This window comes from Bombyx mori, chromosome 16 (genome assembly GCF_030269925.1).
Source record: "Bombyx mori chromosome 16, ASM3026992v2".
In the NCBI taxonomy this organism is placed as follows: Eukaryota; Metazoa; Arthropoda; class Insecta; order Lepidoptera; family Bombycidae; genus Bombyx; species Bombyx mori.
Window position 1 is genome coordinate 9724781 of NC_085122.1, and position 17953 is coordinate 9742733.

The window sequence follows — 17953 nt, forward strand, 5'->3', positions numbered from 1 at the left end:
TCATACAAAGTTATTATATTATATTAAATTAATTAAGGAGCAATATAAGGAGCAACAATATACCTAGTCTTGCCATAAATACTGAAACAAAGGAAAAAAAAATCTATTGCAAATAACATTTATTACTTTTACAGTGTGTTAGTTTAATACATAAATATAAAACAATTTAAAGTATAAAAAGTTTATTCGAAGTGGTCTCCATTGGCTGCAATACAGTCCTTTAAACGTTGAGGCCAGTTATCAATAGAAGCACGCACTCTTTCTATGGGAAAATTTTTCACTGCTAATCGTGCGGATTGTTTTAGGGACTCCAAATTATCATGGCGTTAAGAGCAAGCCGTACTCTCTAAAACTGACCATAAATCATAATCCAGCGGATTAAGATCGGGACTAGACGACGGTCAGTCTTCAGCTCTGATGAAGTCCGAAACGTTCGTTTCCAACCAAGACTGCGTAGACCGAGCTTTATGACCTGGCGCCGAGTCTTGCTGGAAGGCCCATTCTTGATTATTGAACATGGTGTTGTTAAGGGGCTTCACTACCTTCTCAAGAATGGTATCTTGATACACTTGTGCCGATGTTTTGATACCTTTTTCACAAAAGTATGGCTCAGTCACTCCTTCATAGCTAATACCTCACCAAACCATCACTGCCATTCCGATAGAGGCACCCGTCACGTGCGGACGTGCTCATCGTCCACTCGATCGCCCGGTCTTTGTTCGCCCGGCTTTTGTTAGCCCGGCCATTGTTCGCGCGGCCTGTGTTCGTGATACATCTGCCGACCAAGTGTGTTTCCTGGAAGCTTTTATTTGTTTTGTTTTAGTTATTTTTGTGTTCGTGGAACATTTGCCGACGAAGTGTTTTCCTGCAAGTATTTATTTGTTTTGTTTCTTTTTGTAATTTCTGTTTTGTTGTGCTTTTTCTTTGTCCTGTAGTAATCGCGCCGCATTGCCACCTGTGTTCAATAGAACCGCTCAGGTCCGAGAAGTTGGGGCCTCGCCGCAAGGCGAGCGTTTTCAAGACCTGGGGCCGCCCCACCTGGGTACTCAGCGATCATGGACGCTGTATTCGCGGAATTCCTCCGACTTCGCCACCCACAGCTCGCCTCAGAGTTTCTGGCCTTCAAGGCCAATCACACTGCGAGCCCTCTCGAGGACTCCGCCGCGCTCGCTGCTCCTGCGTCGCCTGTACCTGCGTGCAGAGCTTCTGCATTGAGCACCGCAGCCTCTGTCGTGCCTGTCGCTCCCGTGTCGCCTATACTGGCGAGAAAAGCTGCTGCGTCGCCGCGTCCGGTGGCACAAAATAAAACCCAGACCGCTCCCGATTCCGTTCCCGTCACGAGGACTGTGGTGGATTGGCACACGCTGGGCATCAGCCTGGCTGAATCTGATCCACCATCGCTCCCGTTTAACCCGGACTCTATCCCATCTCCTCAGGATACCGCTGAAGCCATAGACATCTTAACGTCACACATCACCTCGACATTAGATAGGTCATCGAAACAAGTTGTAGCGGAGGACTTCCTTCACCGCTTCAAATTGTCCGACGATATTAGGGAACTCCTTAGAGCTAAGGGCCTGGCCACAGCTACTGGCGGTGCGTTTTGCGGTGCGTTGCGAGGCGCGGCGGGCGGTGTGACTTGCGGGGGTATGCCACAGCTAGACTAGTTGCGACGGCGGCGGCGTCAGAGGTGCACGTATTTAGAAAGCCCTATCAAATTTCCCTTTCAAAAGTGGCACGATATTACCTTGAAATAAGTGCGTTCTTAGCTGAAGATATTATTCAATTAAGAATAGGCACCCAGTTAGAAAAAGAGAGGACTTGGCGAATTTCACCCTATTTATTAGGTATTCTATTAGGAATATAAGAACTATCCCGATAAATAGATTATTAATAGATTCAACCTTGAAATCTCAATTTACCATACGTGTTAATTGTTGATAAAGCCTATCCTCTTAAAAATTATTTGATGCGCCCATATATATCCACCGGGTAGTTTAAATGCGGAACAAATAATTTTCGACAGAATATTATCCCGGGCAAGTGTCACAATTCAGTACGCGTTTGGTATTCTAACTAATAAATTTCGTATTTTTACGAAAAATGTAAAGGCAAACAAAAAGCACGCGCGAAAGGTTTCGTGTCTTAAAAGAAAGTGATGGAGACAGAGATGCAGATTTTCAGCAGTTTGTTTCCCAGTTTGGAGACTCCAATATTCACAATAGCGTACGCAGATCAAGACGGAACAATCGAGCAACGGTTCAAGCATCTAGAATACGAAATCAATTCAAATTTCAAATTTTATTTCAATAATCCTATCCAAGAGTATCTAGGAAACCATTAGTACTAGAAAATTGTTGTTTTATTTCGTCCCACATTTTTTTTATAACATGCCTATATTTATGATGTGGATGTTTTAACATCCATATTTCTGGTCTACTCAGTATTTCACTAATGAATTGTTCCACATCCATTATATTTTATTAGCTCAACGCGCGGTAAAAACAAAATGATTTGTTTCGGTCGCGCGATGCCTCAATGCGTCCACCGACACCGCCGCGCGCGCCGCTCTGAACTGTGGCCGCCTCCATATTGTCTAGTACATTTGTTTCACTCGCACATGGCGCAGCTCGTCGCCGCCAGATGTCACGCGCCTCTCACCGCGCCTCGCAACGCACCGCAAAACGCACCGCCAGTAGCTGTGGCATACTTCATAGGTTGTCTACCATTTGTTTTCGCCGCTCCCGCTTGCCGCGCCTCACAACGCACCGCAATTCGCACCGCTCTCGGCTGTGGCCAAGGGGTAAGAACGCCTCGATACGCGCCTACGACAGGTATCCTACCGCGGAAAATCGTATTCGAATGCGTGCCCTACAACGCGACGTAAAGTCTCGCATCGCCGAAGTCCGAGATGCCAGATGGTCTGATTTCTTAGAAGGACTCGCGCCCTCCCAAAGGTCTTACTACCGCTTAGCTCGTACTCTCAAATGGGATACGGTAGTAACTATGCCCCCCCTCGTAGGCCCCTCAGGCCGACTCACGGCGTTCGATGATGACGAAAAAGCAGAGCTGCTGGCCGATACATTGCAAACCCAGTGCACGCCCAGCACTCAATCCGTGGACCCTGTTCATGTAGAATTAGTAGACAGTGAGGTAGAACGCAGAGCCTCCTTGCCACCATCGGATGCGTTACCACCCGTCACCCCGATAGAAGTTAAAGACTTGATCAAAGACCTGCGTCCTCGCAAGGCTCCCGGTTCCGACGGTATATCTAACCGCGTTATTAAACTTCTACCCGTCCAACTCATCGTGATGTTGGCATCTATTTTCAATGCCGCTATGGCGAACTGTATCTTTCCCGCGGTGTGGAAAGAAGCGGACGTTATCGGCATACATAAACCCGGTAAACCAAAAAATCATCCGACGAGCTACCGCCCGATTAGCCTCCTCATGTCTCTAGGCAAACTGTATGAGCGTCTGCTCTACAAACGTCTCAGAGACTTCGTCTCATCCAAGGGCATTCTCATCGATGAACAATTCGGATTCCGTACAAATCACTCATGCGTTCAACAGGTGCACCGCCTCACGGAGCACATTCTTGTGGGGCTTAATCGACCAAAACCGTTATACACGGGAGCTCTCTTCTTCGACGTCGCAAAAGCGTTCGACAAAGTCTGGCACAATGGTTTGATTTTCAAACTATTCAACATGGGCGTGCCGGATAGTCTCGTGCTCATCATACGGGACTTCTTGTCGAACCGCTCTTTTCGATATCGAGTCGAGGGAACCCGCTCCTCCCCACGACCTCTCACAGCTGGAGTCCCGCAAGGCTCTGTCCTTTCACCCCTCCTATTTAGCTTATTCGTTAACGATATTCCCCGGTCGCCGCCGACCCATTTAGCTTTATTCGCCGACGACACGACTGTTTACTATTCTAGTAGAAATAAGTCCCTAATCGCGAAGAAGCTTCAGAGCGCAGCCCTAGCCCTAGGACAGTGGTTCCGAAAATGGCGCATAGACATCAACCCAGCGAAAAGTACTGCGGTGCTATTTCAGAGGGGAAGCTCCACACGGATTTCCTCCCGGATTAGAAGGAGGAATCTCACACCCCCGATTACTCTCTTTAGACAACCCATACCCTGGGCCAGGAAGGTCAAGTACCTGGGCGTTACCCTGGATGCATCGATGACATTCCGCCCGCATATAAAATCAGTCCGTGACCGTGCCGCGTTTATTCTCGGTAGACTCTACCCCATGATCTGTAAGCGGAGTAAAATGTCCCTTCGGAACAAGGTGACACTTTACAAAACTTGCATAAGGCCCGTCATGACTTACGCGAGTGTGGTGTTCGCTCACGCGGCCCGCACACACATAGACACCCTCCAATCCCTACAATCCCGCTTTTGCAGGTTAGCTGTCGGGGCTCCGTGGTTCGTGAGGAACGTTGACCTACACGACGACCTGGGCCTCGAATCAATTCGGAAATACATGAAGTCAGCGTCGGAACGATACTTCGATAAGGCTATGCGTCATGATAATCGCCTTATCGTTGCCGCCGCTGACTACTCCCCGAATCCTGATCATGCAGGAGCCAGTCACCGTCGACTCCCTAGACACGTCCTTACGGATCCATCAGATCCAATAACCTTTGCATTAGATGCCTTCAGCTCTAATACTAGGGGCAGGCTTAGGGACCCCGGTAACCGTACTCGTCGAACTCGACAAAGAGGTCGACGTGCAACCTAACCCATGCATCAGCCCGCTGAGTTTCTCGCCGGATCTTCTCAGCGGGTCGCGATTCCGATCCGGTAGTAGATTCATTCGCGAAACAATTGCTCTTGAGTTGTTAGGTCTCCTTCGGAGGCGCTCGGGCAGTTGTTAGCAAATCCCACCCCTCTTGGCTGAGCCTTTGCTCGCCCACCTGTCCTGGTGAAACTGGAAAGGCCTTCGGGCCACCAGTAAACTTTCAAATCACTGAAGTCGGATAGTGCCCACGTTGCACTCTGTCGACTAATTGGGAAGCTTCCTTAGAGCTTTGAGCATAAATACGGTCATTTTGTTTGTTAAAATGTTGCTTAATTGTAAAAAATTTCTCATCCGTAAACAAAAAATTTTCTATGACTTCCCTTTGCGTACCGTTGCAGTAGTTGTTTCGATTTTACCACCCTATTCTCTTTTAAACTATCAGTTAAGAAATGACCACTAGGTCTCTTAAAGGCTGCAAGTCTTAAGTCATCTTTTAAAATACGCGACATGGTTCTAGGTGCTATCTTCATCTCCCGAGATAAAATCTTTTGCTTTCGGACAGGATTTCTTCGAATTCTTTCCCTTACTGCTTTGACCACCTTTTTCGTACAAACACTACGTGGACGGCTAGATATTTTTCTGTCACAAACAGAGGAGTGAGGAGGTCTCATTGCACCTATTAATAGCCCGGTACACAAACATTTTACTAATACCAAGCGTATGGACAGTTTTAAAAATTGCATTTAGCTCCATACGTACTTAGCATAATGCAATCACAGCGATTCGGTTCTTTTTATCACCCCACTCCATTTTAATATCGCTAAATATTGTACAATGCATTAGCGCTAAAATGAGAAAACTCAATGAGCAATCATATAAAAATGATAGATTCCAAATTCAAATGTAATATTTTGTTTATTTTTAATTGTAACAGTATTTATGGCCAGACTAAGGATTGTGTCCTGAAATCATTATGTTCAATATGTGGTCCACCTAGGTCCTGGAACCAGCTCAGGGGGGGTCATGACCCCCATGACCCCCCCCCTGGATCCGCCCTTGCGGCAATATATTAAGCATACCAATGTCCTTATGCATCACTTATAGCCTTTGATAAGCATATACTTAAGTCTAAATATTAATAACAGTAACTGTAAATTGAGACTTCGAACTCATGTTGAATTATCAAGTCATAAGGTAAGTATTCAAATTTGTCTAGTAGCTGCCGGAACACCCGGCGGACCGCGTGTTTATCTTGCAATCTAAAGCGATATAAAGAATCAATAAATGCATAATACCAAAAAATGCTTTTTAATATCCACTAAAAATACTATTTGTCACGTCGCCACGTCGACGTATCGTTTTGGGCTACTTTTTTTCAAGCTATGAAGCGCGCGCTTTTTTGAAAATAGGTAGGTACTTATACCAAATGGTATTCTGATTATGCCAGATGACGTCATGCGCGTTCCGCCATTTTGTTAGACGAGAAAATTATGGACTATGTACTATGAAGTAGATAGATAGGTACATGTAATTTAGATTTACATATAAATTCCAATTAAATACGACTAGATTTTGCAAATACACAGGTTCCATAATTGAATGATTTTGTTATATTTATGTAATAGGCTTTAGAAAATAAAAGGAAAATACGTTATTAGTTATAATGGTCTTTTATTTAAATAAAAAAAATACATTTTCAGGTTTCTGTTTTCTGTATAAGTACAGCATTACGAAATCAACACTAGCCCGTTTAACCAGAGATCAGAAAATATTCAACTGGTTTCCCAGTCTCGGTAGTCTATCGTGATTTCCGTAATTTGCGAGAAATTAGTACATATATTTTTATACTTCTCTATAACTAATCAAGGCTAACTTACTTATCTTAAGTGATTTACAAAGGAAATGGAAAGTCTACTTAGGCAAATTTACAATAAGTATAGAATCGTTTTATTACGATAATGTATCATGTGTTCTATTAAAGAGTGTAAATTAGTGATTTCTAATAATATAATAACAATATATGTATTAAAATAAATAACATTTAAAAACACAGTAATGAAATTAATGTAAATCCAGCAACTTTTATTAACAGGAAGGGTTGACAGATCTATAATAATTTAATAGCAATGGATTTGTGACATTCGAATCATCGCATTGCACGCTATTCTTAAATATTTTAAATGATGATAACAAGCTACAAGATACAATACGGTTATACTATTGATTATTGGTTTATGTAATTATTTTACACATTTCAATATACAACTTACATTTAAATTCACTTAATTTTTATTACAAACAAATCATTCACACTTATGTCTACATTTATCCCTCTAATATTACCGTCAACTTTCAAACATTTAACATTTTAAATACGGTCGGTACAGTTTTAATTTTATTTACAAAATACTGCTCCAATAAGCCACTGATAAAATGTGATTACTTCCTTTCCTCTCAAAGTCATCAGATTCATTAACACCTATGTTATTTACCCTTAGCAGTAATAGTTAGTGATGACTTTGCAGGCTGCGGTATGATTGTGATCTCATCACTAATTTTTAAGGGTTTAAGAAGTGATTCAGAGTCAGCAGGTTTGCTTGCAGGAGTAGTAGTCTTAGTCTTGTCCATAACACGTTTGGCTACGACGCTGTGAGCCGAATATACATGATTCTCAAACTGCTTATACATACCAAAAGTGGCAGTACACACCGTGCATTTGTACGATAAATGGGCTGGTTTCAGTGTCATGTTGTGATCCCTTGACACATGATTAAGGAGTTTCCACTGATACACTCTGCCACACACGGGACACCTACCTGCATCCTTACCCTTGTTTGCTGCTTCTTGCATTGAACTTGTTACCAAACCATGGGAACCAAGGAGGTGCCTCTCTAAGCCTTGATCTGTAAAAAACCTAAATTGACATTTTTGACAGTTCAATGGTGGCCTGTTATATATCATCTTAGGGTGTATTTTCACTTTGTGTATCCACTGCATGTGGTTCCTTAGCTGCTCTAAGTCTTTAATATAACCATCACATATTTCGCAGATGACAAAAGTGGCTTTAGAATTGTGAGCTGATTGTGAGGAAGAAGGCTGTGGGGCTCGAGGTAAAGGAGTGATTGATATTTTAGGGGCGGCAGGTGCATTGCTTTGATTATTTACGATTGGATAGTTGGAGATTGTCGTTCCAGGTGGAGTATTATGCATAATCATGACACCACTCCTTATTATTGGCATTCCTGACACAGCAGAAGGACGTGGTGGACCTGAAAGGGGAGGACGACCTCGCGGTCTTCCCAACATGGGCATATTAGGCAAGGCATTTGTAATGTTCAATTGAGGCCTGCCCATGTTATTCATATTAGGTCTATTATAATTTGATTGGTAAGAACTCATCATATTATTGCGTGCTCTGGTTAACTTTGGTATTTTTGCTGGGGGTTCCCATTCTAGAGGAGGTCCTAAGTTAAATTCTGGCTTGAATTTTTTAGCACAAGCAATCAAATGTCGAGCCAGTTTTGTTTTACTGTTGTCTTCAAAATGACAGTTAGCACATTGCTGGTATGCAGGAGCCCGTTCCAATCTGCCCCTAATATTGTGTTCTGCCTCCATATGGAACAATATATCATGAGGACTTCGTATTTCAAACTCACATGAATTACACTTGTATATGTTACTTCTCATGTGAGGTGCTTCAAGGTGATGAGCCATAACTAACATAGATTCAGTTTTAAAACTACAAAAATCACACCTTCTGTGTGAAAGAGCAAATGGTGCATTTGTTTTCTTGCTGAAATCTAAGTTCTGAGACAAAGATGCAATTGCAGCCTCCGTTGACTTGGTACTGCGTCCTGATTTCTTCTCTTTATAGAGCTTGCGCTGTTGTTGCTTTAATAAATCAGTTTGAACATACTCTTGCACTAAATTCAGTCCAATGTTAATAAAAAATTGTCCTAATGAACAATCAAAGTAACTGTCTGGCTTTCCACTTGAAAGGCTTTTGGCAATAAGGCTGATTGGGTCGGTGGTGTCACTGTCCTCTTTTTCTTTAATTACTACAGCATCATCATCACTGAGAGCTTCTTCCTCTGACTCAGAGGATGATTCACCGTCCCAAGAATCATCATCATCATCATCAGTGCGTTTCCATCCTTGTTTTTTCTCTTTCTTTTGTGCAACTTCTAGTTTTCTGGACTCCTTAACCTCATCATCTTCCTCTATTTCTCCTCTTTCAATTCTTTCCTTCCTCTCTTTATCTCTCCTTTCCCTCTCAATCTTTTCCTTCTCTGCTTTTTCCTGTTCTTCTTTAATTTTGAGTTCTTCAAGCTCTTTACCAAGCTTGTCCACAAATTCTCTAAAAGGCTTTAGAGAAGGTTTCTCATAAACATATGGAACAATGAAGGATGGTGCTTCAACAACAAACATATCATCTGTGAGAGATGGCAGTATGTTGGGAGGTGGAGCTGCAGGAGTACTATTATGAGCACTGTTCTGATTTGCAGTCTTATTACTAACTGGTGTGATAGTAGTGCCCCGAGCAGCAATGCTTTGGCACAAGTCCTGTTGATCCATCATACTAGTAGTAGTAGTTGTATGCATTTTGCTTTGCAACGGGAGAGGCCCTTTGCCAGCAAGTATTGAATTTGTATCAATAATAACAACTGTAGGCTCTTTATTCTGATCCCCATTTGGTTTAGTCTGTTTAGAAGCTAAGTTGACCAAACACTTTGTATCATTTATCACAATAGGTTTGTTAATGCTTTGTGTTTGGTTTAATGGATCCTCCATAGCAATTTCTTCAATATCAGACTCATCAGCACCATTCTCTTCTAAATGTTCAATGTCTTTCTTCTCTGTTTCCTTACTACTGTGTTGGGATCCTTCTGAACTATCATTACTTACTGTACTTGAGTTGGAGGAATCATCTTCATTTGTTACACCCCCCTCTTCCTCATCATCATCACTAGTAATTTCATGAACTTCTGGTGCGGGAGAGCCTCCATTTTGATTTTGAGGCTCAGTCTCATTTTCAGAGTCACTACTGTCTTCTTTTGGGTGGCTTCCTTGTGAGGTGTCATCATCACCTTCTGTGCGTTCATCTGTAAATTGTAAATGCAACTAGTTATTTCAAACTGTTCTTTTCATCAATAAAAGCACTGAAGTTGTAGAATATACTACTGTAGTGTATATTGATTATTTATTAATGTAATACTCATTGACTACTAATATTTTAATTTAAGTAACAGTGTCAATTGTGTTATTTTGTTTGTTAATTTTTACCTAATTTAATACTTTGCAAGCAGTTTTGTTTATATCAAAGTAATTTAGTACTAATAAATTATTATTAGCACCTTCATGATTTCAAATAAATTAATGTAGAGAAGTTTGTAGTAGTGGTTACTTATTGTACTGTAATTAGGCCTTATCTTCCACTTAACTTAGAAAAACAAAACAAGAAATTTTAAAGTAATGTTTTGATTATTTTATCTAAAATTTTCTAAACACAAACAGGAATGAAAGTCAAAACAATATACGTAACAAAAACTTCGGTATATAAAAAGTCTATTTTTTTTTTCGAAGAGACTAGAAATCTAGTAAAAACCGGACAATCATCGTAACCTAAACATCGTGAAAAAATAGCGAAAAATAATTGTTTCCCGCTACTCCTAAGAGCATATTGAGTAGGTCAAGCAAAAAAAATGTTTGATTTATTGAATAGCGTCATTATATCATGTGAAGTGTGGACCGCCATATGGGATTCCATGGCATTTCTACAAGAACACAACTCCACCAGGTTCGACGGTAAAGACTAAGAAATAGATTTAAAAAATGAAATGTGTTCATTTAGTACAGTAAGGTGCATACCTGTAGCAGTAGAAATCGACATTTTCTTTGGATTTTCCTATTAAAAATCGAAAAATAGCACAACAGTACAGTAGCGGAAACCAAACCAAATCAAGCTGTCATTTTGAAAGAAAGGTCTCTGGCGGAGTTTGGCGTGTTGCGTTCCGAAAAAAAATAGTTTACCGTTACATTTTACCCGAATTTATAATACTAATCTACTAATGTTAATATCCTTGTAGTATGTACCTACATCATAAAAAAAGACTTAAAAGAATTTGATTTCCAAAAATTAAGCAAAATATAACTTGATAACTTATGTTTGAAAACAATAGAAAGAGAAATATAGTAAAATTCAATGGTGAATAAATGATCGTTAGGACCGACACAGCGTATGTCTCATAGACTCATAGATATATTTTCGGTACATACCATAGATGTTTCCCACCTACACCCGATCCATCTCGGCTGCGGCTCAGCTAGTCAGAGCCCAATCGCAACATATATGAGAAAAAGTAAAACGCGCCATATTTAAAACGCTAAATTTCCGGACAAATCTCAGTCTACACTTCAGTCGATTGTACCAGCTGTTTCTAAATCACGACGACGATTTCGGCGACGATTCCTATTCCAAAGCATTAGTAATTGCGATTGCAAAATTTATGTTACTATTTTTAGCAACGCAATGCATTCAATTGAAAATTTGCTGCCTTCGCTCTAATTGCGCGTATTTACGCTATAATAACTTGCTTGTAGCCAAGTGGTAATTTAGACTTAACACCACGTAAACCCACATGGTCGTTCACACATCTACTCTATGAAAAATGCTATTTAAGAAATAAAGTCATTAAACTATGATTCGTTCATAACTTTATTTTATCAAATAATTTTACAAGCATACTTAGGCGTCTCAACATTTTATTTTTACTTTTTTGGTCGGTAGGCTCGTGGGGCTATTCATTCTTCTTCAGGCTGCTAGGCGAACTCATGGGGCTCAGCCTGAGAGAAGCTGCCAACAACTGCTATAGCCAGAGCAGTGCTTTATTTAATCTACCACCGTATCGGAACCGCAACTCACTTGAGAAGATCCGGCGAGAAATCCAGTGGGTAACATTAACAAGTAAGTTTGTGTAGTTCTGGTCACAAGAGTTATATAGTTCGATCATAGAAGGAATCTCTTTTAATTTTAAGAGTAGGATAGATGAAATAAATGAGGTTTCGACTTCATATCTCAAAGTGTGACTTATTTCAAACGAAAAGAACTCTAATATTGTGGATAAATTTCGGTGCTCGTTTGGCAACTAACCTGTGATGGTAAAATATGCCATTAATAAAAAATATATTTAAAAATTATAAATACAAATTACAAATTCTATGCAAACAATTTTTTAACTAAATAATGTATGTATATTACTTTCAATATTTTAACAAAACAATCCTACAATATTATTTATTTCTTTCAAAATTTATTTGGGAATTTCTTAAAAACACCAATCATTATGCCTCAGGCTTTCTTATGACTCCTAAGTCCTCAGCTGCATTTAAACATTTTTGAGCATATTCATTGGCTCTGATGTGTGCTTCATCATTTAATTTAGACAGTGCCATTAATATTTCCATTATATCAGTCTCAAATACTTTTGCAGCAAAATCTTTGTCATCTTTTATTATATTGTACAACATATAGGTTCCTCTGTATTGTATTTCTGAGTTTGGATTTGCTAGAAGACACCTTAGTGTTTCAGGCCATTGCTCGACATCTAGTAATTTTCGACAGCAAACTTTACTAACTGAAGTCAATATACACAAAGCACCTGCTGCAGCGGTGACTGTATCCTCATCTTCTTCTTGGCACAGTAGGAATAAGAATTTGGTTTTGTCATTTTTTCCTTCATATGATTTGACAACTTCTTCAGACTGAAGTAAGTTACAAATACACTGTGTGGCTGCTCTAATAAGCATCATATGGTCTTCATATAGGTAATGTTCAATCTTAGATAAACCTCCCTCTTTGATTATTCTATTTCTGGTTGTCTCATTCATTCCAGCTAAATTGCACAAAGCCATTAATGCTTCAAAGTTTTCCAAGGCTGTACAATCTGGATGTAATAATGCCAGTAAAGGTCTAATGACTTCCAAATTTCTTTGACCAGGGAATGCCACCTCTGGATTTATTGTTATCCCAATTCTGGCTAAAGCCTGAGCAGCTTGTTTTTTTCCATTTTGAGTACCCTCAAGAGACATTGGTATTAGAACTTTTGCTCCACCTTGTTGTACAACTAGGCCTCTCAATTCTTGCAAATTACAAATAGCATTGAATACTCTAGCTATGAGTTCTCTTGAGTTGTGACTCTCCGTTTTAGCCAATGCTACCAAGCCACTGGTTACACCAGCTTTTGTCAATACTGATATTCTCTTGCTTACAAAATCAGGATCATCCAATTCATGCTGTTCGGGTACATGATGCTTAGCAAACTTGGCTAGTTCTAACATTTCAGGCATCATTTCCTGCTTTTCATATGCATTACACAAGTTAACTATAGTGGTTACAACACCATATAGGCATGACTGATCACCAGTTTTAGCCAACTCAATCAGAGCTTGAATAGCTGGCTTATCTTCAACTAGTTTCTCTTTAACATCTGCATCTAAGGTTAGATATGAGAGACCTTCAGCAGCCCACTTTCTCACGTCATTATCTTTAGATGGATTTACCAAAAATTTTCTACAGGCTTCTGCTAGTTTTTTTGTGGAACCTTCCGCGAATGGGCGTATGGAAGCATCATCACCACCAAAACTGCCAATTTTACATAAGCCTACTAAGGCTCTTACTCTGACTGCATCATTTTTGCACTGGTAAAGTTTTTTCAAGATATCAACACCTTTAGTAAGTATGGCTCTGGCTTTGTCTTTCTTGGATGCAGCTGCTATCAAACATTCACAGGCGACTTTTTGCTGCAGTAGGTCATCAGTTTGAGCCATAACAAGAATCATTTCTATAATACCATCTTTAGATATAACATAGTTACCAACATCTAATGGGCCTCTAAGTAGAGAAGTGATGGCTACAGTTACTCTAACTTTTGATTCCAGATCAGGACTGAGCAGTTTGTCTTTAACAAATTCATCTACCTGCTCATTAAATTTCTCTCTCGCCTGGTCATAGTACATGTTTTCATATATTCTTGCTAAACAAGCTGCTGCTATGGTTCTTGAGGATGCTGTGATATTCATGGCAGATTCATATTTATATTCATCCAGTTCACTGCAAACTTCTAATAATCTGTGCAGCCCTTTGATTTCAACAAATCTTTCTGACCAATTGATTGCACTGTAGTGGCAATTCCTCATGATTAGTTCAATGAGAGCATCTCTAGCCTGTCCACTGATAACCCTATTGGTGATGCAATAGGTGATACAGGTGAGTAGAGTATCTATTTCACTTTTGTTTTCCTCACAAAGTTTAGGGTCAGGTTTTGATTCCTGTTTATTGTCCATCCCTGAAAATGAGTTAAGTATGATCTGAAGGCAATACTGAGCCGCATTCACTCTCTTCTCATCAGTACTGTCAATGATTTCTAAAATCCACGGTATCCCAACAACTTTCAAAACTGCTCTTGTTCTTTCAATGTTCTTTTTGCAAATTTGACCTATGACACGGATAGCATTGATGTAAATTTCAGAATTTTTTTCCACTTTTAGTAGTTGTTGAATTCTTTGAACTACACCATTTTTTAACATTACCTCAGCACCACTGTTTTCTTTCGCTAAAACTAATAGGTTAGCCATGGCCTTCTCACGTTTTTCAATATCTTCACCTAACCCAAAAGCCAACTTAAACATTTGTTCCACTTTATTGCTTGTTTGAGCATTTTGGCGAGCTCGCTCTTGTACTACAGTGTGTAGACGTGATAGAATAGGTTGGACAGCTTTGTTAGTTGGGTCCACAGTAAATATTGTTTTGGCATCTCTGTAGGCTTCTTCAAATCTCTCCAAACATTCAAAAGCTTGCGATCTCCGGAACAAGGCTTTCGGATCTTCTGGTATTATTTCTAGAGCTTTATCACAGTCACTGATCACTTTTTCGAATTCTTTGGTCTTTAAGTAGGCTGCGGCCCGATTTTTTAAATATGTTGCAAGGTCTCGGCTGCCTTTTTCGGCCAAATTTATCGCCTTAGTGTAAAAAGTGATTGCCTCCTGATAGTTTTCAGATTTAAAAGCATCGTTTCCTTTATTTTTGTAAGACTCTGCTTCCTCTTGAACAACCATCGTGTAGTCCGTTTATCTGCGAAGCCAATTTCCGTTTTATTCTTCACAGTTCTTTTACAGCCTGCTTAATGTAAATGAAGATTATTCTGGTAAAATCTGGTGGTTTCATTTCAAGACGAACTAAAATAGAATTTTATTTTTGTCCCAATGTGTAAACTAGGGATGTCGATCTGAGATTCTTTTTTTAGAGATATTTTTTACTGATGAAAAACTTCGATTTTTTAATCGATTTTAGCCGATGAATCGTTCTTGATTGTGCGGTTCTGATCTTATACCTAACTGTGTCCTTACTAACTAATCACCATATTCCAAACCATTGCATGCGTTGGGAAAGATTCATATACATGGAATTTGCGTTCATTGTGAGTCGAAGAAAACAAATGCTGTAGGGCGTAATTTTTAAGTACAAGAGGATGGGTTTTCTTTATCGCATCGAGGCCAATAATGAAAAATAGATTCAATACATACAGCAACCTATGGAAAAAAAAAGTTTGAGGACTGCCCGATCATGAATCTACGCTATCATGTCGGCCGAATATTCATACTACGAAGGTTCTGCTTGTGTTTTTTTTAGATTTTTTGGGGGATTTAATAGGACCCGGTCGGCGTTATTTAGAGCTGTTGGAATGGCAAGAAATGGGGAATGCTATCGAACTGAATTAATGAGATTAAGCTGAGCACGTTGCGAAAAACGGCAACACTTACCGGTGGCGGGACCTCTTGTGAGTCCGCACGGGTAGATAGGACCACCCTGCCTATTTCTGCCGTGAAGCAGTGATGCGTTTCGGTTTGAAGGGTAGGGCAGCCGTTGTAACTATACTTAGAACTTATATCTCAAGATGGGTGACGCGTTTACGTTGTAGATGTCTTTGGGCTCCAGTAACCACTTAACACCAGGTGGGCTGTGAGCTCGTCCACCCATCTAAGCAATAAAAAAGCTAACTTTTAAAAACAGCTTCGTCATCATCGAGTTTTAGAATCATATAATCTCGATATTTATAAATTTTGGTTAGACAGTAAAATTTGAGGGGACTGTGTCCTGTAGGTGAGGGGCTATTTAAAAACACTCTGCTTCATGATTAATATAATTACATTGCAAATACTTTGAACACTATTACACTATTATAATATTTTATCTATACAAAACTCTTAGATGTTGCTCTGACCGTGTCTAGATGAGAAGTCGTTGTCTTCACTGACGAGAAGACAATCGTTTGATTTAAACATTTAAAAGCATTCCAATATTCGAAATCTGTAATCTTACATGTGTCAAGTGTTGCCTGCCATTACTTCCTTAATCAAACTCTAATGCCGGCCACTGACATGCGCGCAAATATTCGTACATTGTACGAATGTTTGCGCGCATGTGAAGGGCCGTCAAACATTCATTCGCAAACCTAGCAGCTGTGCAAATGGGTTCGGTACTCAATTTGCGAACCCGTTTGCGCTTCCTCCCACACTTGTTTACGAATGTCTCACGAATTTCTCCTCCTTTTTAATTCGTCAATAGAACATTGAAGAGAAAAAGAGTTTTTAATTCCTTCCCAGACATCATTAACAGCCATGCTGTTTTTATGGGATTTCTTTTGATGAAGATACGCTACACAGTAGACGTCACGAACTATGAAAATGGCGTATAGTATACGTCCGTTACCCATTCCGATAGAGGCACCCGTCACGTGCGGACGTGCTCATCGTCCACTCGATCGCCCGGTCTTTGTTAGCCCGGCCATTGTTCGCGCGGCCTGTGTTTGTGGTACATCTGCCGACTAAGTGCTCTTTCTGGAAGTTTTTATTTGTTTTGTTTCCTTTTGTTGTTTCTGTGTTCGTGGTACATCTGCCGACAAAGTGGTTTCCTGCAAGTATTTATTTGTTTTGTTTCTTTTCGTAATTTCTGTTTTGTTGTGCTTTTTCTTTGTCCTGTAGTAATCGCGCCGCTTTGCCACCTGTGTTCAATAGAACCGCTCAGGTCCGAGTAGTTGGGGCCTCGCCGCAAGGCGAGTGTTTTCAAGACCCGGGGCCGCCCCACCTGGGTACTCAGCGATCATGGACGCTGTATTCGCGGAATTCCTCCGACTTCGCCACCCACAGCTCGCCTCGGAGTTTTTGGCCTTCAAGGCCAATCACACTGCGAGCCCTCTCGAGGACTCCGCCGCGCTCGCTGCTCCTGCGTCGCCTGTACCTGCGTGCAGAGCTTCTGCATTGAGCACCGCAGCCTCTGTCGTGCCTGCCGCTCCCGTGTCGCCTATACTGGCGAGAAAAGCTGCTGCGTCGTCCGCCGTGACCATCGTTTCAGCTGAGCGATCATCCGCGGCCTCCGTCGCGCCCTCTAAAACACCTACACTTGCTCGTAGGTCGCCTGCACCCGCCTCCTCGTGCTCCGACTCTGACTCGGACATGGAGGTCGACCTCGCCCCCGCCTCATCGACGGATGGATTCACCCTGGTACAGAAGGGTAAGAAGCGTGCCGCGGAGTCTCGAGCTCCCGCGGCCGCTAAAATTAGCAAAGCCGTGAACGCGTCGCGCCCCCGCCCTCAGACTCCCGTTGCGCCCCCAGCCCGTGCCACTCCGTCGCCGCGTCCGGTGGCACAAAATAAAACCCAGACCCCTCCCCCGGTTATCCTTCAGGAGAAGGCAGCTTGGGATCGAGTTTGCCTGGCCCTTAAGGCCAAAAATATAAATTTCACGAATGCCCGTAACCTCGCGAACGGCATTCAAATTAAGGTTCAAACACCCGACGACCATAGGGCCCTCTCTTCTTACCTCCGTAAGGAGCGTATAAGTTTCCATACGTATACGCTCCAGGAGGAGCGCGAACTCCGCGTTGTAATACGCGGAATCCCTAAAGAGTTAGATGTAGAGCTCGTAAAAGCCGACCTGTTAGAACAAGGCCTACCAGTGAATTCTGTGCACCGTATGCACACCGGTCGCGGTAGGGAGCCATATAATATGGTTCTAGTCGCTCTCCAGCCTACCCCCGAGGGTAAGAAAATCTTTAACACACAGACCGTCTGTAGGCTCTCTGGTATCGCTGTCGAAGCCCCCCATAAAAAAGGCACTCCTAGCCAGTGCCATAACTGTCAATTGTACGGGC

General features: G+C 41.3%; 2 protein-coding genes across 2 annotated transcripts; both read right to left on the bottom strand.

Moving 5' to 3' along the window:
* Positions 1–6397: 6397 nt before the first annotated feature.
* Positions 6398–10994, bottom strand: LOC101744939 (MOG interacting and ectopic P-granules protein 1). Its single transcript, XM_004926841.5, has 2 exons — positions 10615–10994; positions 6398–9848 (listed from the first exon to the last, which is right to left on the bottom strand). Exons 1-2 carry the CDS (start codon positions 10634–10636, stop codon positions 7231–7233), a joined length of 2640 nt encoding a protein of 879 aa, XP_004926898.1. The 5' UTR covers positions 10637–10994; the 3' UTR covers positions 6398–7230.
* An 864-nt stretch (positions 10995–11858) lies between these two features.
* LOC101744795 (protein unc-45 homolog B) lies at positions 11859–15342 on the bottom strand. Its single transcript, XM_004926840.5, has one exon. The coding sequence runs from the start codon at positions 14857–14859 to the stop codon at positions 12088–12090; it is 2772 nt and encodes a 923-aa protein (XP_004926897.2). The 5' UTR covers positions 14860–15342; the 3' UTR covers positions 11859–12087.
* Positions 15343–17953: the final 2611 nt, after the last annotated feature.